Source organism: Nyctereutes procyonoides, unplaced genomic scaffold (assembly GCF_905146905.1).
Source record: "Nyctereutes procyonoides isolate TBG_1078 unplaced genomic scaffold, NYPRO_anot_genome, whole genome shotgun sequence".
In the NCBI taxonomy this organism is placed as follows: Eukaryota; Metazoa; Chordata; class Mammalia; order Carnivora; family Canidae; genus Nyctereutes; species Nyctereutes procyonoides.
The window spans coordinates 24,700,276-24,728,186 of NW_026575146.1; the positions used below are offsets into that span (position 1 = coordinate 24,700,276).

Consider the following 27,911-nt stretch of genomic DNA (forward strand, 5'->3'; position numbering starts at 1 on the left):
CAGTAAGGGGAACAATCAACAAAACTAAAAGCAACCTATCAAATGGAAGAAGATATTTACAAATGGCATATCCAATAAAGGGTTAGTGTGTAACATATATAAAGAACTAAGATAATTCAATAATCAAAAACCAAATAATCCAATTTTAAAATAAAGACATTTCTCCAAAGACAACACACACGGCCAACAAACACATCAAAAGATGTTCAATATCACTCATTATCAGGGAATTGCTAATCAAAACTACAATGAGCTATCACCTCACTGACGTCAGATGGCTAAAATAAAAAACATAAGAAACAACAAGTGTTGGCAAGGATGTGGAGAGAAATGAACACTTGTGCACTGGTGGGAATGCAAACTGTGGAAAACAGTTTGGAGGTTCCTCAAAAAATTAAAGAGAGAACTACCTTACCACCCAGTAATCACACTACTGGTATTTACCCAACAAAAGATTTACCCAACAAAACAGGGCGCCTGGGTGACTTAGTGGTTGAGCATCTGCCTCCAGCACAGGGCGTGATCCCAGGGTCCTGAGATTAAGTTCTGCATCAGGATCCCCGCAGGGAGCCTGCTTCTGCATCTGCCTATGTCTCTGCCTCTCTCTGTCTCTCATGAATAAATAAGTTTTTAAAAATCTTTTAAAAAATACAAAAACACTAATTAAAAGGGATATATGCACCTTTATGTTTACTGTAGCATTATCTACAACAGCCAAATTATGGAAGCAGCCCAAGTGTCCACTGATACATGAATGGATAAAGAAGATGTGGTTATATATTATATATTATATATATATATATACAATGGAATATTACTTGGCCATAAAAAAGAATGAAATCTTGCTATTTGCAACAACATGAATAGAGCCAGAGTATTATACTAAGTGAAATAAGTCAGAGAAAGACAAATACCATATGATTTCATTCATATGTGGAACTTAAAAAATAAAGCAAATGAACAAAGGAAAGAAAAAGAGAGGGACAAACCAGGAAACAGACTCTTCACTATAGAGAACAAACTGACAGTTTACAGTGGGGAGGTTGGGTGGAGGGTTGGGGAAATAGATGGGGATTAAAGAGTACAGAAATAAAATGATAAAAAAACCCAACTGTACAGTCAATAATAAGGGGAGAAAAATAAAGGAAATATGCCTCAAGAAAGAGGAGGAGAAGAAGAAAAAAGAGAACCAAACGAAGATATTCTTCTGAATAAACATATTTTAACATAATATATTTCTGGCTGTATTTTACAAATCTATCACTGTTTCAGTCCTATGTTGTTTTACCTAAGGTATCCTTAGTGATGAAACAAACATCTCATTGTCTAGTTTGGGCTCAGGAAGAATTTGTAAAAGTTGTCTGAACCTATAGCCTCAATAATCTTTGAAGTGATATAAATGTCCTATAAGCGAAAGAAAACTAGCAGCACAGAAAAATTCGTAAGGAATTTTGGAATAAACAAAAATGGTTACTGAGTACCTTCAATAAAAAACTATGCACTAGAGTACATTTTAGGTTACCTGATATAAGCCTGTTTATTGCCCATGGAGCTATTTACAACTCTTATAAGTTGTAGATAACTGATAATTAAGGCAAAATAATTGTCTATTGACAATTCTTGTCTACCAATATGCAATAAATTCTGACTGGTGAAGGTTCAATTGACTTCCCTTCCCCATGATGAAAAAACGTTTTGCAAATTCATTTCAATACTCCTGATTTATAAGTATGTTTGTTCTTTGGATTCTCTTCTGAATTAGTTATAATAGCTTTTCTGGTTCCTTCATTTAATTAATGAGTTACATACAATCTCTGATAATTTTATATTTGTAGGATTCATGCTTTTTTGAAAATTAACCTTTAACAGATCTATGAAACAAAATAATCCACCATTTTCAGATTGAAAAGCCTTCAATTTTTACTGAATGTTGAATCTAGCCTGAATTTATATATTTCTGTCACATATTTCTGGAATAGTACTCTTGTATGAAGGCAGTAATTCCTGCATAGATGGACTGACACTTCCAGGCCATTAAGTGTACTGTTTTTCCATAGTATTCTCATTTTTCATGCCTTCTGCCTAAAAAAATTTTCAGACCAGCTCTACTCCAGGGTTAAGGAAAAACTGGGATATAGCCATAGAAAATACAAATTTATTTGGCTTGCTTTGTAAATTACCACATCAAAGCTAAGACTGACAGCAGTATAATTCTAAAAATAATTGATGATAATGCAATAGCTATGACATTGGAATAATAACTTCACAATTTACATGTCAGAGAATAAGTGAAGGAGCAGGGAAGGGAATCTATCCTCCAATCCTTTATATAGGGGAGGGAGGCCCAGTTGGACCAAAATTCTGGGCGTAGGTAATCTCCTCACTTCCACACACTCAGATCCCAGGCAAAATTAAGAATAGATTGGAGAGAAAAGAGAGAGGAGAGGAGAGAGAATAGGATTAGAGAATATGACTTTGGTATATTTTAGCTGTCAACCCATCATGACTGCCTCAATAGTCAATATTCTCTAATCCAGTCTCTGCTGTCAAGAGAAGACTTTATTGAATAATTTTTTCATGCTAAAATATTAGTAACTTTTGGAAACAACAGATGCTGCTGAGGATACAGAGAACGGGGGCTATCTTACACTGCTGGTGGGAATGCAAGCTGGTACGTCCACTCTGGAAAATAGTATAGTGTTTCCTTGAAAAGTTAAAAATAGAGCTATCCTATGACCCAGCAATCGCACTACTAGGGATTTACCCAAAGGATACAGACATAGTGCATCAAAGGGGCACCTGAACCCCAATGTTTATAGCAGCAACATACAAATTATGGAAAAAGCAAAGATGAATGGATCAAGAAGATATGAAATATATATGTATATATGTAAATATATATATCTACACAAACACAATGGAATATTACTCAGCCATCAAAAAATGAAATTTTACCATTTGTGGTGACTTGGTTAGAACTAGAAGGTATTATGCTAAGTGAAGTAAGTCAATCAAGAAAGATAATTATCATATTATCTCACACATATGTGGAATTTAAGAAACAAAATAGAGGATCATAAGGGATGGGAAGGAAAAATAATATAAGACCAAATCAGAGAGGGAGACAAAGCATAGGGAGTTAAGAAGGAGACTCTTAACTATAGGAAACAAACAAGGTTGATGGAGGGAAGGGGTAGGCGGATGAGGTAACTGGATGATGGGCATTAAGGAGGGCACTTGATGTAATGAGCACCAGGTGTTATATGCAACCGATGAATCACTAAACTTTACTACTGAATCTAATAATACACTCTATGTTAATCTATTTAAGTTAAATAAAATAAAAACATAAAAAATAAAATATTCATAACTTTCAACATGTTTTCTTTCTCAGGGGGGACATTACTTTAAAAAAGAATCACAATCCGTACATACATAGTCAATCAATCTTTAACAAAACAGCAAAGGCAGTTTAATGGAGAAAGGATAGTCCTTTCAACAAACCGTGCTGGAACCATGGGATATCCACATGCAAAAAAAAAAAAAAAAAAATGGATCTAGATACAGACCTTAAAGCTTTCACAAAAATTAACCCCAAATGGATCACAGATCTAAATGTAAAACACAAAAGTATAAAACTCCTGGAAGATAACATAAAGAATCTACATGACCTTGGGTTTGGAAATGACTGTTTTAGAGAACCTCACCAAAAACATAATCCATTAAAGAAAAGTTGAGAAGTTGGACTTCATTATAAACACTTCTGTTTTGAGGAAGACACTGTTAGGAGAATGAAAAGCCATGGCCTGGGAGAAAATGTTTGCCAAATATATATCTGATAAAAGACTTATATTTAAAATATACAAAGAACTCTTAAAACTTAGCAATAAGGGGATCCCTGGTGGCTCAGTGGTTTGATGCCTGCCTTTGGCCCAGGGCGCAATCCTGGAGTCCCGGGATAGAGTCCTGCGTCGGGCTCCCGGCATGGAACCTCCTTCTCTCTCTGCCTGTGTCTCTGCCTCTCTCTCTCTCTCTCTGTGTCTATCATGAATAAATAAATAAATAAATCTTAAAAAAAAGAAAACTTAGCAATAAGAAACCAAACAACCCAATTAAAAAAAAAAAGGCAAAAGATCTGGACACCCCACCAAAGAAGATATACAGATGGCAAGTAAACATATGAGAAGATGCTCAACATCACATATCATTAGGAAAGTGCACATTAAAGCAATAATGAGATGCCACTCCATACCCATTAGACTGTTTAAAATCCAAAACACTGAAAATACTAATGCTGACAAGGATGTAGAGCAGTACGTAGGAGTACAAAATGGTAAGTTATTTTGGAAAACAGTTTGGCAGTGTTTTATAGCGCTAAACATGGTCTCACCATATAATCCTACAATGGTGCTCCTAGGTACATATCCCAAAGGGTTGAAAACTTGTCTACATAAGAAACCTGCACATGAATGTTTATAGCAGCTTTATTCATAATTGCTAAAACCTGGTTACAACCCATTGTCCTTCAATAAGTGAATGGATAAAATGTGGTACATCCATACGATGGAATAGTCAATGATAGGAAGAAATAAGCTATCAAGCCATGAAAAGATTTGGAGGAATCATACATGCGTATGGCTAAGTAACAGAAGCCAAATCTGAAAAGTTTACATGCACTATGATTCCAAATATGTGACATTTTGGGAAAGGCAATACTTGAAGACAATAAGGAAAAAAAAATCAGTGGCTGCCAGGGGTTTGGGGGAAGCGAAGAATAAGGAGAGCACAGAGGACTTTTAGGGCAAATTATTTTGTAAAATACTGCAGTGGTAGATACATGACCCCCATATATTTGTCAAAGCTCACAAAGTCATTCAAAGATGAGCCCTAATGCAAACTATGGGCTTCAGTTAATAATAATGTATCAATATTAATCAATTATAAGAAATGTACCATACTAATGCAAGATGTTAATAATAGGGGAAACTGCATACAGGTGGAGGGAGAGTAGGTATGTTTTCTATGCAATTTTCCTGTAAACCTGTAAGTGCTCTAAAAATAAAAACTATGAAAAAGAATTGGTGAATAAAATGTCTAAGACAAAAGTATGAATCACTACTTGTGAAATACTGGCAGATATTTTGTCACGAGCAATTTCCCCAACATTGCTTCAATCATAATCATAATCATATTCAATAAAAGCATTCTCCCCATCATATTTGGCTATCTGAATACTATGGAAAGATTTAGTTTCATTATTTTTTTCTACAGAACCATTCTTTTTGTCTACTCCTGCCCCAGACTCACCAATGGGCAAATATCAGCACTGAGTCTTAAATCTTTACACATTTCACTGCTTCCTTTGCCATTTGCTTATAAAAGGTACTATCACGTTCATTCTGAACTCAAAACCCAGATAAAGACACTTTCTATCCCAATTGGAGCATTCAACAATCCTTAGTGTCCTCCTTATGGTCAGCTTTACATTATACCACTCTTCATTCTTCACAACAATATTTATTCTAGGCACTTTTTCTAGCTCTGCCCCAGGAGTACATGACCGTTTTATTAATTGTTTTATACACTACCTGCCACTTGCCAACATGACTTAACTATTGAGGGCAACTGTTCAAGATACAAATACAATTTTTCATCACAGATTTAAATATGGCACAAAGGTATTTATGGAAAGAATTGATAATTATACTACTTTACACACATTAGGGAACTGGACATTTCAATCTATCTCTGAAAGTTTTAAAACCTGTATCCTTTCTTTCTTTCTTTCTTTTTTTAAAGATTTATTTATTTATTTATTTATTTATTTATTTATTTATTTATTTATTTATGACAGACATGAGAGAGAGAGAGAGAGAGAGAGAGAGGCAGAGACATAGGAGGATGGAGAAGCAGGCTCCATGCTGGGAGCCTGACGTGGGACTCGATCCTGGGACTCCAGAATCGTGCCCTGGGCCAAAGGCAGGCGCTAAACCACTGAACCACCCAGGGATTGCCAACCTGTATCCTTTCAAGTAGACTTTCCATATTTCATCCTCTGGATTCTTAATTAACTAACCTATGTGTATTCTTGATGATTCTTTCATAAAATTACCCAGAGATTTGAGATTAGCATAATTAATAAAGAGTCTAAATGTTTGAAATATTAGAATTTTTAGATACTGGTTACACAGTCTACCTTGTTACTTGAATTAAAATAGGAATTAGTGGATTTAAATTATTCAATTGTTACCAACAGTTTAAAAATTTTAAGAAATTTGTCAATATCAGCTAAGTGAAATAAGCCAACCAGAGAAAGACAATGATGACATGATCTTATTCGTATGTGGAATTTAAAAAAAAAAAAAAGCAGAGGATAATAGGGGAAGGGAGGGGAAAATAAAACAAGACAAAAATCAGAGAGGGAGACAAACCATAAGAGACCCTTAATCATAGGAAACAAACTGAGGGTTGCTGGAGGAGTGGGGGCCAGGGGGTGGATGGGGTAACTGGATGATGGACATTAAAGAGGGCATGTGATGTAATGAGCACTGGGTATTATATAAGACTGATGATGAATCACTGACCTCTACCTCTGGAACTAATAATACACTATATGTCAACTAATTGAATTTAAATCGAAGAAATTTTTAAAAGAAAATTTTCGATACCATATCTCATAACAGCCTTTGTTAATGATTATCATCTAGCCAACTTAATGATACAAATAATTCACTAATTTTAGCAATTACTTTAATAATTCAAATACCTGTAGGAAAAATAAAAGACTGACAGTACTCTCCAATTAAAAAGTTTATTTTTGCTTTTCCAGCTGAAATGTTTAGAAAGAGAAATTATTCAAAGCAAATATTCTAGAATCCAACTCTTACTTCCAGAGAAAAACATATTTATTGACTGTGCACTAGGTGTATGCCACCATGAGGCAAACAAGGGATAAGAAAGATGTGCTTAGACATAATTCTATCTGAATTGAATTTTGAAAATGGGAAGTTCATTCTAAAGGAGAAAGAAGCATTAAGTTGGCTGGAAACCATTTGATATTTATTAAGCAGAGCTGAGTGTCTATTTTGACCCATGTATGTACACCAGATTAACAGGAAGGAAAAGCTTGAAAAATAGAGGATAAGGGGAAAAAAAGAATATTGAATGTCACGTTAACAGTTTCTTTAGTAGGGATCCCTGGGTGGCGCAGCGGTTTAGTGCCTGCCTTTGGCCCGGGGCACGATCCTGGAGACCCAGGATCGAATCCCACGTCGGGCTCCCTGCATGGAGCCTGCTTCTCCCTCTGCCTGTGTCTCTGCCTCTCTCTCTCTCTCTCTGTGACTATCATGAATAAATAAATAAAATCTTAAAAAAAACCAATTTCTTTAGTAGACAATGGAGAATAATTAAAGGTTTTTAAGAACCTGATCAGGGCTGCTATTTTGAAGGTGATTAAAAAGCAGATTCACGGGATCAATTAGAAGGGGGGGAAACTTATTGAAGTAAATATATTAACATTATCAAGAGCCTCAAATTATGTCTTTATTTTTTATATAAAATATTTAGCTCTCAATAAAAAATGATCAAGCATATAAAGAAATAAAAGCTTATAAAAATAAAGAGAAATAACAGACAGTAGAAATAAACCAACTGAAAATACAAATAATGAGCTTTAAAATAGTCATACTTAATACACTCCAGAAATAAATGACAAAATCGAGAATGATAGCAGAAAAATGAAAAATTCTAAGGAAGGACCAAATGGAAATTCTAAAACTGAAAAATACAATACCAGATATTGTATATCAATGGATGGATTTCACAGATAAAATAGTTAAAAGCAGAAATACTGAATAGAAAGATACACCAGAACTTTCAGAAAAAAGAAAAACAAAAGAGTAGTCAAGAGCATGAGACACAGAGGATAAATTTACACATAACTGAGAGTCAAAAATTGAGAGAAGAGAGAAACTGAGGCAGAAATAATATGAAAAGAAATAATTAACTGAGAATTTTCTAAAAAGAAATACATCAACTCACAGATTCAAAGAGCCTATAATACCTAAACAGGGACAGGGGGCCTGGGTGGCTTAGTTAGTTAAGCATCTGCCTTTGGCTCAGGTCATGATATGGGGGTCCTGGTATTGAGCCCCTCATCAGGCTCTCCACTGAGCAGTGGAGTCTGCTTCATCCTCTCCCTCTGTGATCTCTCTTGCTCTTGCTCTCTCTCAAATATATATATATATATAATATATATATACATATATATATTTTTATAATTATTTATATTTATATTTAATTTATATTATTTATATTTATAATTTTTATAATATATAATAAATATATTTTAAATATTTTATTTATTTTTTCATGAGAGACACAGAGAGAGAGGCAGAGATACAGGCAGAGGGAGAAGGAAGGAGCCCAATGCCTAACTCGATCCCAGGACCCTGGGATCAAGACCTGAGCCAAAGGCAAATGCTCAGCCACTGAGCCACCCAGGCATCCCTAAATAAATAAAATCTTAAATAAATAAATATATATATATATATATATATATATATATATATATACCGGGACAATATAAGCAAAATCACTCCTAGGAGAATTATACTACAAAACTATTACTACTACTACTAGGTGGGGGTGGGAGGGCAAGGGGAGGATTATACCCCATGACCAAGCAGGATTTCTTCCTGAGAGGCCAGGATGGCTCAGTATACAGAAGTCAATGTAATGCACCATCCTGAAAAATCTACCATCCAGGTAAATAAATATGAGCTCTTTAAATAGTTCATATTTTTGGGGTGCCTGGGTGGCTCAGTTGGTTAAGCATCTGACTCTTGATTTTTGGCTCAGGTCATGATACCAGAGTTGTGGGATCAAGCCCCACACTGGGCTCTGTGCTTAGCACAAGTCTGCTTGAGACTCTCCCTCTGCCTCTCCCTCACTGTCCACCCCCCACTGCTCATGTTCTCTCTTTAAAATAAATAAAATCCTTAAAAAAACTTCATATTCTCCATTATTTCAATCTTCTCCTTTCGTAATTGCAATTAAAATTTTAATTAGATCATGTTATTATAGCCTTCTTGTTTTTCAACCTCCTTTTCTGGATGATTTCTTCTTGACCAATATTCCAATTTACAAATTCTCTCTTTGTCTGTATCTAATATGCATTTAATTGTTCCATTTAATTTTTAATTTTATTTTCCCTTTCTAAAAATTCTATTTGATTTTCCCAAAGTTCCTTGCTCCTTTTTTTAGTGCTAACCTTTTATTTAATTATACATACATATAGAAAAGTACACAAATTATAAGGATACAGATACACTTGATGAATTTTCAAAGTGAACATATCTGTGTAAATATTATCCAGATCCAGAAATGGAGCATCCCCTGAAAGCCAGAAGTTCCCTTGTGCCTCTTCAGGTCATATCTCATATATGAGTTTTGCATGGTCTAACACTTTAGATAAACTTAATCATATATTTTCTATTTGTAACACATAATAATTACATTATCTGAAACATTTAGGCTCTAATTCTTATTTGTTGGTTCTGAATTTGTTTTCCTCGGGTTTTAAAATTTTGAATTTTGAGCTTGCGTTCAGAGAGATGAATCCATGAGAATTCTGTGGGGACTGATTCAAAATGCTTCCCAAGATTTGATTTGTTTTGTCCAGGATTCCAGGGAACTATTAATCCAGACTCTTCCAAATTCTGGCCTTGAGATTTCTTGGCCCATATACATAGCACAAATCCAAATCTTAATCTATATGAATGTAGGATAATAGTTGCAAATTTTCAAGGGGACATATTTTTATCCCCTTGCCTGGAGCTGAGTCCTTAAAAATGAATTTCCTTTTAACTTCCTTTCAATAGAAGTCAGATTTTCCTCCATCTCTTCTTTCACTGAGTATGTGATCTTTGGGGGATTTGGGCTTTATGTAAAGATCTTGGTTCTAGTTCTTTTTAAGATGTATTTATTTGAGAAAGACAGAGACAGAGGAGGGGCAGAGGGAGAAGGAGAGAGAGGAAGAATCCCAAGCAGAGTCCCCACTGACTATGGAGCCCAAGGTGGGGCTTTATCCTATAACCCCGAGATCATGACCTGAATTGAAATCAAGAAACAGGGATCCCTGGGTGGCGCAGTGGTTTGGTGCCTGCCTTTGGCCCAGGGCGCGATCCTGGAGACCCGGGATCGAATCCCATGTCAGGCTCCCGGTGCATGGAGCCTGCTTCTCCCTCTGCCTGTGTCTCTGCCTCTCTCTCTCTGTGTGTGACTGTCAAAAAAAAAAAAAAAAAGAAATCAAGAAACAGACACTTAACCAACTGAGTAAGCCAGGTGCCCCACTAATTCCCTAACTTACATGAACGAAAGCCTCGTCACCTTCCCTCCATTTGACTGTTAAAATTGAAGGTGATTATTTAGCACAACCACATGATCTAATTAAGCATCGCCAATAATGCTACAACATGAATTTCCAAATGTGGTGAAAAATACACATCACCCATGTAGCATTTTTGCCAAAAATGTTTGGCCTCAATCTAATCATGAGAAAGAAAAATCCAGGTTGTGGCATATTTATAAGATATTGACAAATATTGATGCTCTAAAAATTCAGAAATTCTTCAAAAAGACAATACTTTTTTTTGAGAAGTTAAACCAGGGGTCTTAAATGTGTTTTCTTAAGCAAATACCTGAGTCATTGATGATATAGCTTAAAAGGAGACTTTGGAGGTTCCAATTTAGTTTTTTTTAAAGCTCAAGTATCTGACATCTATTTTATTGTAGTTTGAGTCTCATCTAAACAGAACAAGCTTGACAGAAATGCAGTACTCAAGACAAATGTGAAAGAATGGAAAAATAGAATCTTAAAGATTTGGCAACTGATTTGTTTAGATGGTGTAGAGATTATAATTGTAATAGCCCTCCTAACGATGTCTACATCATATTTCCTGGAACCTATGAAATTACATGTCAAAGAGGAATTAAAGATGCAAACAGAATTAAGATTGCTAATCAACTTTGACTCTAAAATAGAACATTATCCTGGATTCTCTGGGAGGGTCAAATCTAATCTTAGGCTTTCTTAAAAGGGGTAGAGGGCAGCAGAAGAAGACCCAAGAGATGGCAGTATAAGAGGGGGCTGGCCTGACATTGCTGGCTTTGAAGAGAGAAGAATAGGGCCATAAACCAAGGAATGTAATAACCACTAGAAGTAAAAAAAAAAAAAAAGCAAAGAAACAGATTCTCCCACAGAGTCTCCAGAAAGGAACACAGCCCTGTCAACACCTCAGTTTTAGTCCAGTGAGAGTAATTTTGGAGTTCTGACTTCCAGGACTGTAAGATAATAAATTGACTTGCAGTACACTAGTAAGTTTGTGGAAATTTGTTACAGAAGGAATAGGAAACTAATATAGATGGGTATATAGGGAAGAATCACCAGAAGTGATTCTTGGATTGAAGGTGTAATTTACAGATATGTAGAAGCTCAACTAGGAAGCAGCTTTGGGAAGGAGTTTAATTTTGAGCACTAAACTACAACAGGAAAAGCCTAGCGTGTAGTTTAGAGGCAGGTTTTGGCGTTAGAGGCCTGGTTCTTATTATGGCCCTGCCTCTTACAAGCTGTTCCAACTTGTTAAAGATATTAAACCTTTCTGTGGTTCAATCTTTTGGCCTCACATGGGGATAGTAAGAACACCTACTTCATAGAATATTATAAAGAGAAATGGATAATTCATGCAAGGTCCTTATACTTGGCTGGCATGTGTTCAAATGTTGGTTAGTGAGAACAATGATGATGATGTTGATGATGATAATGATATATAGAACGTCTGTGCATTATTTTTTTAATCATCGCAGGTGATTAAACAAGTTTAGCCACTTGTTTTATGACTTAAATGATCAGTGTAGGAATATAAAATGTAAATTAAATTACCTTGCTTTCTTGTTTAGAAGAGATTTTGGCTGTATACACCATTTGTTTAAATTATTATTCTCCAGACTTGTGCATATGTGCATTCTTATGCACATATGTGCAAACTTAAAGTCAGATGCAATAGCATTTATTTTCTAAGTTGATATTTTGTTCCTTTTTAAAGTCAGACCTTGGATTTGCCCTTATAAAACCTACACAGCTAATCTAAAGCCTGATGAAATTTCTGTGCTCTAGGAGTGCTGGGGCCAGAAAATAACTGTGTCCAATCCTGTGGCCTGAACCCAGAGAAGGGCCGAAAGGGTATAGCCACAGGGGCAATTGACAAGAGATCCAAGATACAGAGGATAATGGAACTTGGTTAAATAGGATTTATTATCACTTTATCCGCCTTCCATTTATAGCTCTGCACTCACCTAGAATGACCTATGCTTTAAAGACCATGTTTTCTCCTTAGACATGGAGTTCTTCACGGCTGGGACTAACGACAGGTATTTGTACATCTGTTGGCTTATCCCATTGGCTCATTAAACACAAAGTTTAATAAGTCAAGGTGCCTGCCTTAGAAGAACTCAAGTCTGCTGGGAGACCAGCACCCAAACAACAAACAATGGAAAAAAAAATAGTTTCAGGAAGGATGAAACCAAGTACTTTCCACGAATTGTGGAGATGCATGGAACACACGCGGCAGCATGACAGAGGGCAGTTCCCCAGAAGAAAGGGGAAACAAAAGTGCCTCTGGTGAACAGGCGGTCTGTTTTTCAGATCTAGCTCTCTACTGCCTTGTTGTGTATTAAATTTTACTCTGCTTCCCAAAAAGTATACAGAATATAAGCCACAAGCAGTTAGAACCTGGGATTGTAAAAGAACGCTGTTTCGAACCGAGAACTCAGTGATTACTAACAGACCCCTGGACTCTTCTCAGTTTTGGGGTTATTATGAATAAAATATGAACACTCATCTACGAGTCCCCTTTTAGGCATATGTTTATATTTATCTCAAATACCCAGAGTAGAACTTCCAGGTTACAAGGTAGGTGTGTGTTTAAACCTTCTATTATGAGGGAATCAGCAGTGATAAAGAAGACAGTGTTTAAGTAATAGTAGGTTGGCTAAAGAGATTTTTCTTTTTGTGATCACATCAAATTTTTGTCAAAACAGTTTTATTTAAATATTTTAGAAATCTTTTATCATAATTTCAGTCATCAAACTGGAACTCCTTTAAATCATGGAGACCGTCTTAACTGACATGATGCTAGAGTGCTGTCATTTTTAAGTGCTTGCCCTGCTGGATCCACACTCCACCGTTTTGTGCCATTACTAACAATGTATCTCACATCTCTTTTAAACGGAGTCCTCTGTGTTTCCACACAGAATGGCTGTTTGGTTGGGGCAAGTTGGCATAAAAAGCAGCTCACACTATTGGCAAAATCACTGAGATTTAACACAAACAAAAGCCCTTTGCTGACTCCCCCCATCAAAAAATTTTAACCGGATCGAAAATAATCCTATCTTTCATTCTAAGGAGAGATCTCCTTACTAATCACCTTAAAAAATATTCTAGGATTTTATCCACTCACTTTTTTAAGACATTTGCTTACAACCTAAATGGTTTGTGATGCATGATTTCTAAAGTGGTCCTTCCCCTGTTAACTAAATCAGATGCCTCACGAAAGACTGACAGAGCAATGCCAAGTTAGTTGGGCTGCAAACATACTGCTTATCCAAGTATTAACCATGTTCCTAGAGACATTGAGGAGTCTAACCCTATGAGTTAGAACAAGGACCAAGGGTGCCATCCACAGGGCACCTCTGGGTCAAGGCTAGTAAACCATTAAAGTTGGGATGTCAAGGCCCCTGTGCAATAACCTTTTAACAATATCTGTGTTATGTTTCAGCAAGATTTCAACCTCTGATGAAAAGGGGGGAAATAAAAAAGATCTAACTTGCCTACTCAACCTTCCAGCAATATGAAAAACTAAAACCGATGCTGCCTGTTGGAAAAGTAGAAAGAAAACTCTTGGTCTAAATAGGGATTTTAAAAACTGAAACACAGGGGATACACAGCACTATTAGCTAAAATAAATGCAGGGATGGCTTTGTATTTATGGCATTTGTCATCAGAAAATCCCAGTGCTCTTCATGGAAGACTCTGAGAAAAAGCTCTTCAGTAACTGAGAAGAAATTCTTAGATAGACTAAAAGCAGAAGTATCCATGTTCTAGTCAAAGGCTCTCTTGTGTATTTATAGTAAGCTTTTTACCTAAAAGCCAGGTCAGCATATTCTTATCATTGGGAATTCAGTGGAGTCTGAAATTTCAAATACATTCTTATATTAACATTAGGCACTCTCAGAGACAGGTATCTTTTTATAAAAAATTTATTTCTCTGTAAATACAAATTTCAACATCACAAACAATAGTCCAGTGGAAAAATACTTAGCCATTAACATTGAAAACTTTTTTTTAATTTAATAAATAGAACTTTGGCATTCAAAATTCTAGCTGTAAACCCTATTAAAAAACAAAAACAAAAACAAAATAACCCCTTTACAAAAAAAGAGGCAAGAATGATAGATCAGAAGGCATAAGCCAACCAGTGGCTTCACATTCTTTTTACAATAACTGTATTTCAATTAAGTCATGACCACTCTGTATTTACATATGAGGTATTCTGGGTGGTTCAAAAATTGAACCTAGTTTACAAAAATCACCAGTCATAGAGACTGATTATACACTCTGCTGTGCTTTTAATGTAACCACCTAGCTAGCACCTTACTACTACTTGTCATCACACCAATGTGATGCCAAATTTTGTTTCTGTATTTAAATATTTATACTATATGTACACACATATACACACAAATAACTATATTCCAAAGGAGTTTCCTGCTCACTATACTGGGAAAAGGCTGGGCTCCAAAGACATTTATCCGATACCCTTCTCTCATGTTTCCTAAGGTATCTAACCTAGTAATGAAAACCTGCTCCTTGCTTAAGAAAAAATCCTTAATCAAGTCTATTTACAGAAGAACAAGGTGCAATAATCATCAACATTCTTATAACTCATGTAAAACAGAAATGAATGCTTACTGCAGGCAAAAAGGCACAAAAGGTTCTCTCTGTATGCAGCTGCAATAGTGTTGTTAATGACTTATTGATTTCAAACTACATTAATATACTCAGTACTTCTTTTAAATAAGAAAAGAATTTAAATATCCAAAAGCTTTCCCCCTTCATGATTAAATGTATATTATTATCACACAGCAATATACCACCATGGCATCTTGGGGTAAAGTTGGAAATTATACTCTTTATACCAAATAGGAAATCATTTTTCTTGTTTTGTGAACACTGAAAATTGTCAAAAATGGAAACAAAATGAATTAAGTGGCTCTGAGAGCTATAGCTACTGGCAGTTTCAAATGATAGTCTGAGTGAGCATGGTTATCAGAACTGCTTATTACTGTAATTACATATCTACAATGATAGAAATCTACATAAGAGAAGGCCAATAAATCAAACTAAAGGTGTAGTTGAGCTGAACTATGCTATGTAAAAATACAGTCCAAGTTCTTGGCTGCTAAGTTATTCAATGAACTATTACTGATATTGAAAGAATATTTTCTCAATAAACTAGTTCCTTTAAAAATATCCTCTAAGAGATTTCTAGTAATGTCTTGAACTATGATAAAATGAATTTATAAGCTCATTAGTGAGTCAGAAATGTACAATATCCACTTTAGCAACACTTTGCAGCCCTTGAGATTGTCTCTAATAAGCTACAGAAGTCTAATTCAGTTTAGTCAACTGTCATGACCAAAATAAATTTCACTAAAAAATAATATTATTAATATTAAATACTGAATCCCATTTCAAATATGAAAAGGGGCCACACTTCCTTAAAAAGAAATCCAGGCATGACTTACCTAGTCGCTGCTTAAGCTTTTAAAATTAGAGGTCACTGAAAATTTACTAACAGTTTAACTGAAGTCATCCTTTTCCAGACATCAAAAGAAAAGACAACTATTGTGCCTCTGATTCAGTTATATTTTATCTGCACAGGTAAACTGGGTCTTTTATTGAGATACTGTTACTTTATATCCCTGCTTTAGTGTGACTGAGGCAGAATAAGCTCAACTTCAAAACCCAGAAGACCAGAAATAAATGTTAATACTGCATGAAATACTTTCTAAGGAGATAAGCATTTAATTCACAGAAGCATAATTAAAAAATTTTCACATCTAAGGAAATTATCAAATAGATTTAACTTCAAATTTTAGGTAAATATTCATCTCAAACATATATCAGAATATTAACTTCTGAGAACATCCTAGTTCAAACTAGGATAAGACACTATATACTGTTTCTATTTTGCCCATCTTACTTGACCTAAAAGTAAAATCTTTGTTTTCAAAGAGATATCATTATTATCACATTCTAACACAAGAGGTTATCTTGGAAGAGGGGTTTTTCTGAAAAATAAAATCAAAATTAAATGCTGACAAATGAAAATACTACTAGTTTAATTTCCCCAAAAATATTCCCTCCAAGACTGTCTACTTATTATCTAGTTCTCTTCACAAACTCCAGACTCCAAGAGATTATTTTGTAACTCAGGGTTATACTTAAAACTATCACCTTTTATTTTCCTTTTTTATTTACGGGGAGGCACACATTTTTGAAACTTAAATACACCAGTAGTAGTTTGTCAATTTTCTAAGTCAAAACATTTTTACCACAAGACATGTGAATTAAGTCAAATCCTGTAAGTTTTAGAAAACTTTTTTAAGAAATCAAATATTTTATCCTAAGCCAGAAAACAAAAATTTATCTACAGTAAGTCAAAGCAAAGAGCCAAAAGTTTGTTTAAAACAATAACCATAAAACCCCAAAACATATACTGAAAACCTAGAAGATGTTAAGAACCCAGTGACCCAAATGAGTCCTTATTTATGCGCATTAGTACTATCATCTTAGGGTGCCTTTATATCCACAACTGTGGAGCTTGAGGGATAGGGCTTGGGGTTTCTATTCAGAGAGAATGGAAAAATGTAGTGTGCTGCACTGTGGCTTATCTCTTTCAGGTGCTATTATCTACTTAATGTAAAGGCCCATTTTTACAAGACAGAATTCTTTGCAATGGATTTTTGGTATAAATTTACCACTCCCTGATTGTCTTCAAACCACCAATATTAAAAAAAAGAAATGAACACATTAGAATGCCACATTCTTACCAGTGACTTTTCCTTATTAGGTTAAGTACTTGGAATGCAGAATCACTATAATGCACTGATTACTTAGAGCCCAGACCCTAAGAAGTAAGAGTAGGGAGGACTCAGGCACTGAACGAAAGGAAAGTGCGATGTCCTTACAATGTATTATAACTGACTGTTTTAACATAACCATAAAATAACTTACTGAGCACTGCATATAAGCCAAATTCTGAACTGAATGTCTTCCTGGGTAGTTTCCTTGAAGTTTTTATTCCACATGTTTTAAATGCTGAAAATATTTAAGAAAAATCTTTTCTAGGAGCAGCCTTTATACCAGTATATAAGCCTGGCAAAAAAAAAAAAAATCGGACATGTGATCTGCTCTTGCCCAAAACAACAACATCCTGCTGAACTCACACCCTTTACTCCTACCTCTTATTTAGTCTTGACCAATATGGTTGCATCAAGAAAACAAACCAGTTTATAAAGAACAATGATTGCCATAACTAAGTATATTCAAAAGAATGTAATAAATGCTCTGAAGGCAATAAAATATATAGTTTTTCCAAAATTCCAACTAAAACAGGATAATACTCATTTAGAAATTTAAATAATTGTATGTCTACTTAAAAATCAGTTGCATTTCATAATGATATCCTATACTCCAGAAGAAGAACTAACCTGGTCGACTTCGTATTATATGAAAAACCCTGTTTTTAATGTATTTTACCTAATAAATGTAATTGAAATATCACCTGGTTTTGATTTTATGCTTGTGATAAATTCAGATATAAAGAATACAGGTTGGCTTTTTCTTAAAGTACTTTTACCTTTAAAACATACAAAATCGTTAAAATGTAAACGTTTTGAGAATTGGATAAATAAACTATTGTTCCAGAGTAACTTTGTTAATCCTTCTTTATAACAATGGCCTTAGAAGGTTAGCATTAATTTTTTATGGCTTTGTATACATTGATACATGTAAGTGAAAAATTATAAATAGTAAGGGATATGTTAAAATTAGTTCAAATTATGTTAAGTTGCCTTGTGATACATAAATTGCAATGCTAATGAAAAAGATTATCACATCAAAATTCCATACCTCTAAGGCAACCCACAATCACTCTGGAAAAATAGCTGACCTATCTACAGTACTACAATCAACCCCACCCACAACCTCATCATCTCAGCGCAGTGGTTGTTCAAAATACAAATTCTCTTGCCAGCTGTACTACTATTCAAACACTTGCCTGCTGTTGCAACTCTTGTTCAGCCAGCCCTTGAAAACCCCAAAGTACAACACAAGCTTCTACATGAAAAAAAAAAGAAATATAAGAATAAACAGTGTGTGCCTTTCTTAGAAGCTTTGCTTTTGACCCTAGAGATCCTTATAATTTTGTGAATAAACACACATGCACACCAACACACACACACACACACACACACACACACACACACACACACACTACAGATAAAAAGAAATTCTACCCCTTTATCTGAAGGGCACTCTTCACAGCTTGGTCCTACAATCAGTAGTTTGAGAAGACAGATTTTTTTTTTCTTACTCACTTCATCACATTTTTCAAATAGTAATTTGGTTTTTTGGCCTGATTAGGTAATAAGCCCCTTTGAAACCTCATCAAATCTCCTCTCTCCCCCAGTAAAACAAATCCACAGAAAAAAAAAATCCTATATGTAAGTGATATGTCACTTGCAACTTTCCATTATGGGTCCTAAAAAGAAACACGAAGAACTATAACACAGCAGCATTTAACAAATGGGTCATTATTGCTGTGGGACCAATAGCTGATCACTGGGTAATGCAGTTGTCTCCCATGTCCTGAGCATAGCGGTCTGATATTGTAGTCCTTAATTCATCGATGTCCCTCCGTAACTGGCATACATCTGACAATTTTTTAGTGAGTGTTTCTGGGCTATAATCATTCTCAGTCTCTTCAGCTGAACAGTTCATTGCTATGGAAATAAAATATGGAGAATATTTCAGACTTTTTTGAACAAAAGCATTTTAAGATTTTTGACTTAATTATGATTAGAAATATAATGTGGTGTCAGGTTCAGGTTTAAATGATGTATCATTCAATATTAAATAGATCTTATTTACTTGGTCCTTTTAAATTTTTGCTAATTAAATTGCATTAAATTCATACAGTAATAACACATATGTTCAACATGTTTAAAGGATGACAACATTCTAAAAGTTAGGAAAAAGCATGCTCTAATAGCTCTCTTCACTCCAACTTCATAAAAATTTCGAAAACACTTTTTTTTTAAATTTTTATTTATTTATGGTAGTCACACACACACACACAGAGAGAGAGAGAGAGAGAGAGAGAGAGGCAGAGACACAGGCAGAGGGAGAAGCAGGCTCCATGCACCAGGAGCCCGATGTGGGATTCGATCCTGGGTCTCCAGGATCGCGCCCTGGGCCAAAGGCAGGCGCCAAACCGATGCGCCACCCAGGGATCCCTCGAAAACACTTCTGTATTGAATAGTGATAGCTTAAATTTTTATAGACTGCAAAATGGGTTTATTGGGATGAAAACATAAATTTCCAAAACATATGATAAGTGCATGTGTGTATATGTATACATATATACTGAGTTGGAATGCTACAACCCCATGTAATTGAATTGGGCTGATGGCTAGTTGTCCAATGGCTGAATGAATGAGGGTGAGGCCCTGAATCAGCTGGCTTTTAATTATTTATGTCAGTTCCTTTCTTCGTCAGCACGTCTTAACATAAAAGCAGATGGAGCCAGGAATTGTAAAATAAATCTTTCTTTATACTTTCACTGGCACTGGTAGCTTACAGAAGACTTAAGAGTCAGATTAACTTGTTAACAAACACTAGATGAACAACTGCCATGATCCAGGCACTATGCTAGATGCTAAGGCCATAAAAAAATGAGGTAGGTGGCTTATTCTTAATCATTTACATATACTTTCATAAACAGTAAGCACAATCAAGTATTGTAGGTGTCCTACCCCCACACACAGGCTATAGTGGCACAAGGAAGAGAACAACCAGCCTCAGTGGAGAGGGCTCAGCTTCAACTGGATAGGCCAAGGAAGCAGAATGAACAAAGGTACAAAAGCAGAAACCAAAGAATCTGAGAAATGTCAAGAAAAATCAGTAATCAGCTCTAAAATGGCGGAACACGAATTATAAGAGGAAAGTGCCAAGAAATAAGGCTAAAGAGGCAGGTGGGAACTACCCATCTCTATTGTAGGGGGCTGTAAGTATTAGGAAATCAGAATCACCATTAGGTTATATTACTCTGTAGCAATGTGAAAAATGGATTAGGGGGGAAAGTAGGCAAGATGGCAAGATAGTTGACAAAGAGACCAGTCCAAATGAAGGACTCTGAAAGCTTGATTTAAGGCAACAGTGCAATGTAGATGTAATGGAAAGAATGCTTCTTAAGAAGTGACTGGTAGAAATAAGTTGTATAGGGGTTAGGGACTAGGCATGAGGCATATCCAGATAAAAGAAAGAATAGGGTGGAAGATAAAAGCCTGGATTGGGGTGTTCAAGGTAGATGGTGGTGCTACTCACTGAGAGGAGGAACAGGTTTAGGGAGAGAAGAAAGGTAGGTTCTCTTTTGGATATAGTGAGTCTATGATGCCTATGGAATAGCTGGTTCTTATATGAGGTAAGTATAATCAAGAGTCCAGGAAGGACATTCTAGGCATGGTAAGAGATGCATAGGTCAAAGCTACAGCACTAACAGAAAACAAAAGGACATGGGTAAGATTACTGAGAGAAAATATATAAGAGAGAAACAAAAGCATCCAAATTGTTGAGGAATAAGTAAAACTTTCTCTATCTGTAGATGACACTATTTGCAGAAAACCCTAAAGACTACCAAAGAACTGATAAATGAATTCTATAAAGTCATAGGATACAAAATTATAGATATATAAAGAAATCTATTGCATTTCCATACACTAATAGTGAAAGAGCAGAAAGAGAAATGAACAATCCCATTTACAATGGCACCACAAGAACACAATACCTAGGAATATATTTAACCAAGGAGGTCAAAGACCTGTACACCCTAAACTATAAAACACAGATGAAAGAAACTGAAGATGACACCAACAAATGGAAAAATACATCAAGCTCATGGACTGGAAGAGCTAATATCATTAAAATGTCCGAACTACCCAAAGCAATCTACAGATTTAATGTAATCCCTGTCTAAATACCAACATTTTCCACAAATGTCATAAAACAATCCTAAAATTTGTATGGAACCACGAAAGACCCCAAATAGCCAAAAACAATCTTGAGGAAGAACAACAAAAGTGGAAGTATCACAATCCCAGATTTCAAGATATATTACAAAGCTGTAGTAATCGAAACAGTATGGTACTGGCACCAAAACAGAACCACAGATCAACAGAACAAAGAGCCCAGAAAAAAATTTATGCTTATATGGTTAATTAATCTTTGACAATGGGAGCAAAAATATACAATGAGGAGAAGACAATCACTTCAATAAATGGAGTTGGGAAAATTGGACAGCTACATGCAGAAGCATAAAACTGGACTGCTTTCTTAGACCATACACAAAAGTAAACTCAAAATGGGTTAAAGACCTACGTGTGAGACCTGAAACCATAAAACTCCTGGAAGAAAACATAGCCAGTAATTTCTTTGACATCGGCCATAGAAACATTTTTCTTTAAGCTTCTTCTCAGGCAAAGGAAACAAAAGCAAAATCAAACTATTGGGATTATACCAAAATGAAAAAGCTTTTGCACAGCAAAACAAAAACCATCAATAAAACAAAAAGATAATCTACAGGATGGAAGAAGATATTCGCAAATGATATACTGGATAAGGGGTTAATATCCAAAATATATGAAGAACTTACACAACTCGTTACCAATAAAACCCCTCCAAATAATCCAGTTTTAGAAAAGAAACAAACAAAAAAACAACAACAAAAGATTTCTGGGACACACCAATATTTAAATGGCAGAGAATTCCACAGAAGACTGAGACTAAGCAGTCATAAAGGCAGAAGCAGAACCTAGAGAACAAAGCCATGGAAACCGTGGGAGCAGAGCATTTTAAAAAAGAACGGTGAGGTGAACAGCGTCAATGGACAATGGAGGAGTGAGGAGATACGCATTCAAAATAATCCACTGGTTTCTGACCAATTAGCTAGCTGGTCAAATTTTCACAGTACCAAAATAGAAGGTAAGGATTATGGGGTTAAACTTTACAGACTGGAAGAGGTGTACACTAGAAGGCAAATGTGATAAAATTCTTGAATCAACTTTTTATTCACATTTGGATAGCTGTCTTAATTTAATTACTGGAAAAGGTGACAAGTACTATACAGGAGAATACAAATGTAGAAGCTTACAAAATAACTGAAGGGGTGACCACCTCTAAAATTGTGAAAAGAATGAGTCTTTTGTGTGTGAGCTTTTGCTTTCTGCTCCAGATCACTATTAACTAAACTGCCCCGTGACCTGCCAAACCTCTCCACCTCTAAGATTCAAGCCAGATACTCCATGTAGCCTTCACAGCCCTTCCCATTTAGTTAGTTTTCCCCTGGGGCTCCCAGTTCCTCTTCCACATCTCAGTTACAATACTTATCACAATGCTCTAGTAATGTAGTTTATGTGTGGGCCACAGGCTGTGTTCAGTTGCATTATTGGTACTATAGTATACCTTAGTACCGGGACTATATAAAGCATTTATTTAATAATTACTCATTAAGTCAATATACTTTAAAGTGTTTTTAACATATCCACCACACATATGTGTATACACACCTATGAAGTGGAAGGGAAAATTCTGCTGACATCTCTGAGCACAGTTACATGTTTCATTTAATAAGGATATACTTTCATCGAAAGTATTATCTGGTTTGCCACAAAATAACTATCATGAGGGTACAGTCTTTTTGATTAAATTGTAAATAAAACTAGTCTCCACTCAAGTCATATATTAACCATATTATTAGGCAATTACTCAACACAACATGGTAGATGCATAAGCCTTTTGGTCTTACTCCATAACTCCTTACTTATGTCCAATTCTTCTGTATTAAAGAGACCAACATGTCAATATTATAGTAATTTAGAACCACATACAGAGGGACTCCTGGGTGGCTCAGTGGTTGAGCGCCTGCCTTCAGGCCAGGGCATGATCCTGGAGTCCTGGATTGAGTCCCACATCGGGCTCCCTGCATGGAGCCTACTTCTCCTCCCTCTGTGTATGTCTCTGCCTCTCTCTCTGTCTCTCATGAATTAAAAAAGCAAAACAAAACAAAACAAAAAAACACATACAGAGATGCGTGTTTCTGCAAAAGCAGCACAAAGGGGACATTAGGGTATTCCTGTGGCAGCTCTTACAGCTATATGTGGAGGAACATGGAATTGAGGAACAATGAGGGTGTCATATTGAAAAGGACAAGGGCAGAATGTATAAGCATGACAAGAGCAAGAGATCTATAGGCCACAGAAACTAGCTCTTGTGACATACTGATACTTATATTAAACAACTGCCACAAAACATACACTGCATAGGAAAGCAAATGAGTATTTTCTTTCAACTATTTTACCAGGAGACAGATGGCTGGATCATTAACTTACACAATTACCACATGAAAGCCGATAGAATCATTCTTTTTAAAAGAGTAATCAGGAAATCATATCTAACTACCACTCCAGTCACATATTAATAGATTCAGCACAGCTCATCGATGCAGGTAGATCTGTAGGCATTCGGCCAAGTGGCAGTCTGTATCAAATATGACCCTGTTTACTCTCTAAGTATAATGAGGTAAGTTCTAGCAATGAAGTAATAATAAGTATTCACATACCTACAGATTTATTCAGAATTTTGATAAATCTAAGTAGGAAAGAAAAGAGATAAAAACAAATAGGGAAAAGGCAGTAAGAGGTTCCTGATTCATGGAGACAGGTTTCTAATTGCTAAGTAAATACAGTAAGGACAAAGCACCAGCTACTTACATCTGATTCCCAGTAATAATGAAAGATTAGGCTCTTTGCCCTGAGCACGCTGATTGAGAATACTACACAATGCCTTCAAGTCAAACAAACAATAGGACATTTCCTTGAACAGCTGATCAATCACACTCAAATCAGACAGTGGCCATTTGGTAAGTACTGTCTGCTGTCTGGATTGGTCTGCTTCCTGGCCCTGATCCAAGAAAGAGCAGGTCTCTTCTGTTTGCCTTTGGTTCTGCAATGAATAAAGAAAACAAAAATCAGGTTGTTAGAGAAAAGGTACTCAAAAGCCATGCAAGTTAACATTTTCTCCCATTTATAAACAAAATAGCGGAGTCATATTACATACACATTAACCAAATTTAACTGCATACCCACGGTAGGGAAAAAAGCATACTTTAAAATAGTGGAAATGATTCAATGATTCCTCTGTGTCATCTCATGCCCTATGGTAAATGCGAAAGAGCCAACAAATCCATCATTACTTACTGTCAGTAGCAACAGTGATTTAGTTATTGTGAAAGTATCTGTTGCATATTGAGGAAAGGGTATATATGTTAATGTTGATAGGGATCAAAATTTTCTGCATAAGTGAAAAAGAAATACAAGTATAAAATCAAAGAAAGAAAACAAAATCCTAACAGTTCTGAATTGTGAAATTTGAATTGGAAGTATCAATATGAACTCCAAGTTTCTTACACTCATAAAAAGCTACTTTCACCTCATCTCCCAAACTGTCACCATCTACTTCTCTTTCTGAAAATTGCTAGGTTATAAGAAATAGAGGGGGTAGAGTACAAGATAAACGACACCATAAGAAAGCAATAGACAAAACTAGAAGGCCTGACAATCTATAAGTCTGTGAGACAACAGGGCCAGGTTTGTCAACAAGTCACTAAAATAGAAAAAGGGAGAAACTTTATAAGACAAAATGAAATGCAACTCATGGTCTTTGATTAAATGCTGGTTTCACCTGTCATTATAAAAGCATCTGGGAAAGAGTACTGAGGAATATTATTCTTACTGGGTTTGACAATGGTGGTATGGTTATATGGGAAATGTCCCTAATTTTTAGAAATGCATTCTCGGGTATTTAGAGACAAAATGTCATGATGAGAGTTCAAAAAAAAAAAAAAAAAAAAAAAACAAACTAACAAGTATCTTTTGTATAACATATTCTTACATGCAAGCCAAATATGCCATCTTGTAATTAAGTGAAACAAGTGTGATCTGTTCCAATGGTGAAGCATCAACATTGCACCTTCCTTAAAATTTTCAAAGGTAATTTTATTTATATTCAATTTATGTTTTATTGAATTACGTTGGGACCAAATCTCTATATAATATTTGACTGTGTTGCAGTTCAGTCTGTGAAATGATATTGAGACATAAGAAAAATAAAAGTTTGCCTTTTGATTATAATTTTGTAAGAAATCTAATGGATTTAATTAATTGGCACATCAAAATCAAGTCTTCAACTAAAAAATGTTCTATGAATATATACAAAATAAGGATCTACTTTAAATTAAATAAGTACTAAATCATTCTTTGAAAGCAATTTGAATTTTTTCTACTCACATCAAGCAATGTTTTTGTTAATCTCTGTAGGTTTCTTTCTTTCTTTTCCAGCTCTTCCATCATCTTTTGAGTAGTTGATTTTTCTTTAGAAAGTTTCCCTTGCATAGACTAGAATAAATAGAATTGGAAAACAATGCATGTTGTTAATGCTAAAAGCAAAATGCAGTTAGGTAGGTAACCAGGAAGATGGGCTCTGTATACTTTAGATCTGTCCTTCCTGCCCTTTGGAAGATGAAGCCTTCACCTTTAAATCAACTCATATTGTTCTAGAGTGGATGTCAGGAAAGGGAAAAACAAAAATCACCTTTCCCATGAAAGTTTCTAATCTGGGTAAAACATGTTAAACAGAAGCAGTTGCCTTTTAAATTTTTGTAACAAATAGTTACTAATTTTTTGCTTATGCATTTGGAGTATATTAGCAAATCTATACCTCTCCTTTTTTTCTTTATGGTTAATAAGACACAACATAGTAAGACCATAAGACCATCCCCATTTTCTTTTATTTGAAACACAGTTAAACATACTTTTCTCAGTGTATGGTATTCCAAGCAGTAGTTATGCTGAATTCAGGCCAAAGATTTATTATGAGACTTTAATAAATGAATTTCTTAACTGTTATAAAATTACAAATTATACAGAACAAGATATTATTGTAAGAAAATCCTAAGTGCACCAAAGCACTTAAAATATATAGGATATTTTAAGAGTACTTGGGTCATTTCAGCTCAAAAGTCTGGTTTTCAGCTACATCCAAAGAAAAACTGGTCATAAACTGTAGTTATCAGTGATTTCTAGATATTTCAATCAACACTTTTTTCCTTTTGTGAAACCACAAGATCAATAAACATATGACATTTATTTCTCCCTCAGGACTATATTTATTTAGTCTCAATTCTGAAAGTACTTCAGAATGCTATCTAAATAGCACACAATCGGGATCCCTGGGTGGCGCAGCGGTTTGGCGCCTGCCTTTGGCCCAGGGCGTGATCCTGGAGACCCCGGATCGAATCCCACGTCGGGCTCCCGGTGCATGGAGCCTGCTTCTCCCTCTGCCTGTGTCTCTGCCTCTGTGTGTGTGTGTGTGTGTGTGTGTGTGTGACTATCATAAAATAAAAATTAAAAAACAATTTAAAAAAAAAACACTTTAAAAAATTTAAAAAATAAATAAATAAATAAATAAATAAATAAATAGCACACAATCCACTAGGAAGGTTTTTCTCCCCCTCACATTATCTCTTGCTTGATTAAGAGAAGATAGCTGACACCATGGGTTGAGATAAGGCTGTAAATAAAAAAGCAGTTTTCTCAGTAACAGATATTCAGTCTTGTAGCTCCTGGATTTGTTTGCTAAACTCTATAAAAAAAAACTTTACATTTAATAACTCACAAGTTGGATATAAATGAATTAAGCTCTACAAGTATATTTCCTTCCAGGGAATACTTTATATTCCATAAAGTGTAATCTCATAGCACAAAGTCACACGGGCTTTCTGAGTATATTTCTGGATTCTGAAATTTTTTTTTAACTGAATGTTAATGAATCAAAACCTATTTGACTAAAGGATATATGGGGGTTTATTTATCTAGTTAAAGATCTATGTGTACTAGCATAACATGATTATTTGACTGGAATCCAAAATTCATCCTTAATTCTCTTAAGATTTGTGACTGTTTATTAGAACTGTAGAAGAAAGGAATCACAGATAAACTACTCTAAATCTAACATTTTAACAATGAAAACTAACCCCAAGAGAAGTATTTCACAATGCTGTAATATAATTCTTTAGAAAATTCTACTGTTCTATATTTTTACCAAACCAGAGTCATACTGAGTGTGACTAATAATTAGCTAGCAAATGTTCACATATAAGACTAAATTTAAATCAGTGAAGAAACAGGCAATTTTCTCCATCAGAATAAATCGACATGTTTGGCAGTAGTGCTGTTTGTCGTAAGAAAAAAATTTAATTTGGCATTTGTGAAATATATCGAGCTTAAGATGTTATGTTGGTTGGGTACAAGAGTACTTATGAAATAGTCCTTTAAATAGGTGAAGGAGTTCATGGGTAAGTTTATCCTAAAAGTACCACATGCTATACAATTTCTAGAATAATATGAAAGTATGAGTACCATAGGTGTCTGACACAACATTCCACCTAAAAGATTAT

General features: G+C 35.2%; 1 protein-coding gene across 4 annotated transcripts in view; it reads right to left on the reverse strand.

Annotated features, from left to right (window-relative positions):
* The window catches only part of CEP85L (centrosomal protein 85 like), a 176,919-nt gene that overhangs the window by 12,161 nt on the left and 136,847 nt on the right, over positions 1-27,911 (reverse strand). For 2 of the 4 annotated variants that reach the window (XM_055311341.1, XM_055311340.1), the window contains exons 11-13: positions 25,744-25,851; positions 24,169-24,400; positions 14,307-19,125 (exon numbers count right to left, since the gene is read on the reverse strand). In XM_055311341.1, coding sequence (XP_055167316.1) covers positions 18,962-19,125; positions 24,169-24,400; positions 25,744-25,851 — 504 coding nt within the window. In that variant the 3' untranslated portion in view covers positions 14,307-18,961. Of the gene's footprint in view, positions 1-14,306; positions 19,126-24,168; positions 24,401-25,743; positions 25,852-27,911 lie in introns of those variants that run through there. The other 2 variants (XR_008662582.1, XM_055311342.1) reach the window with 2 other exon arrangements.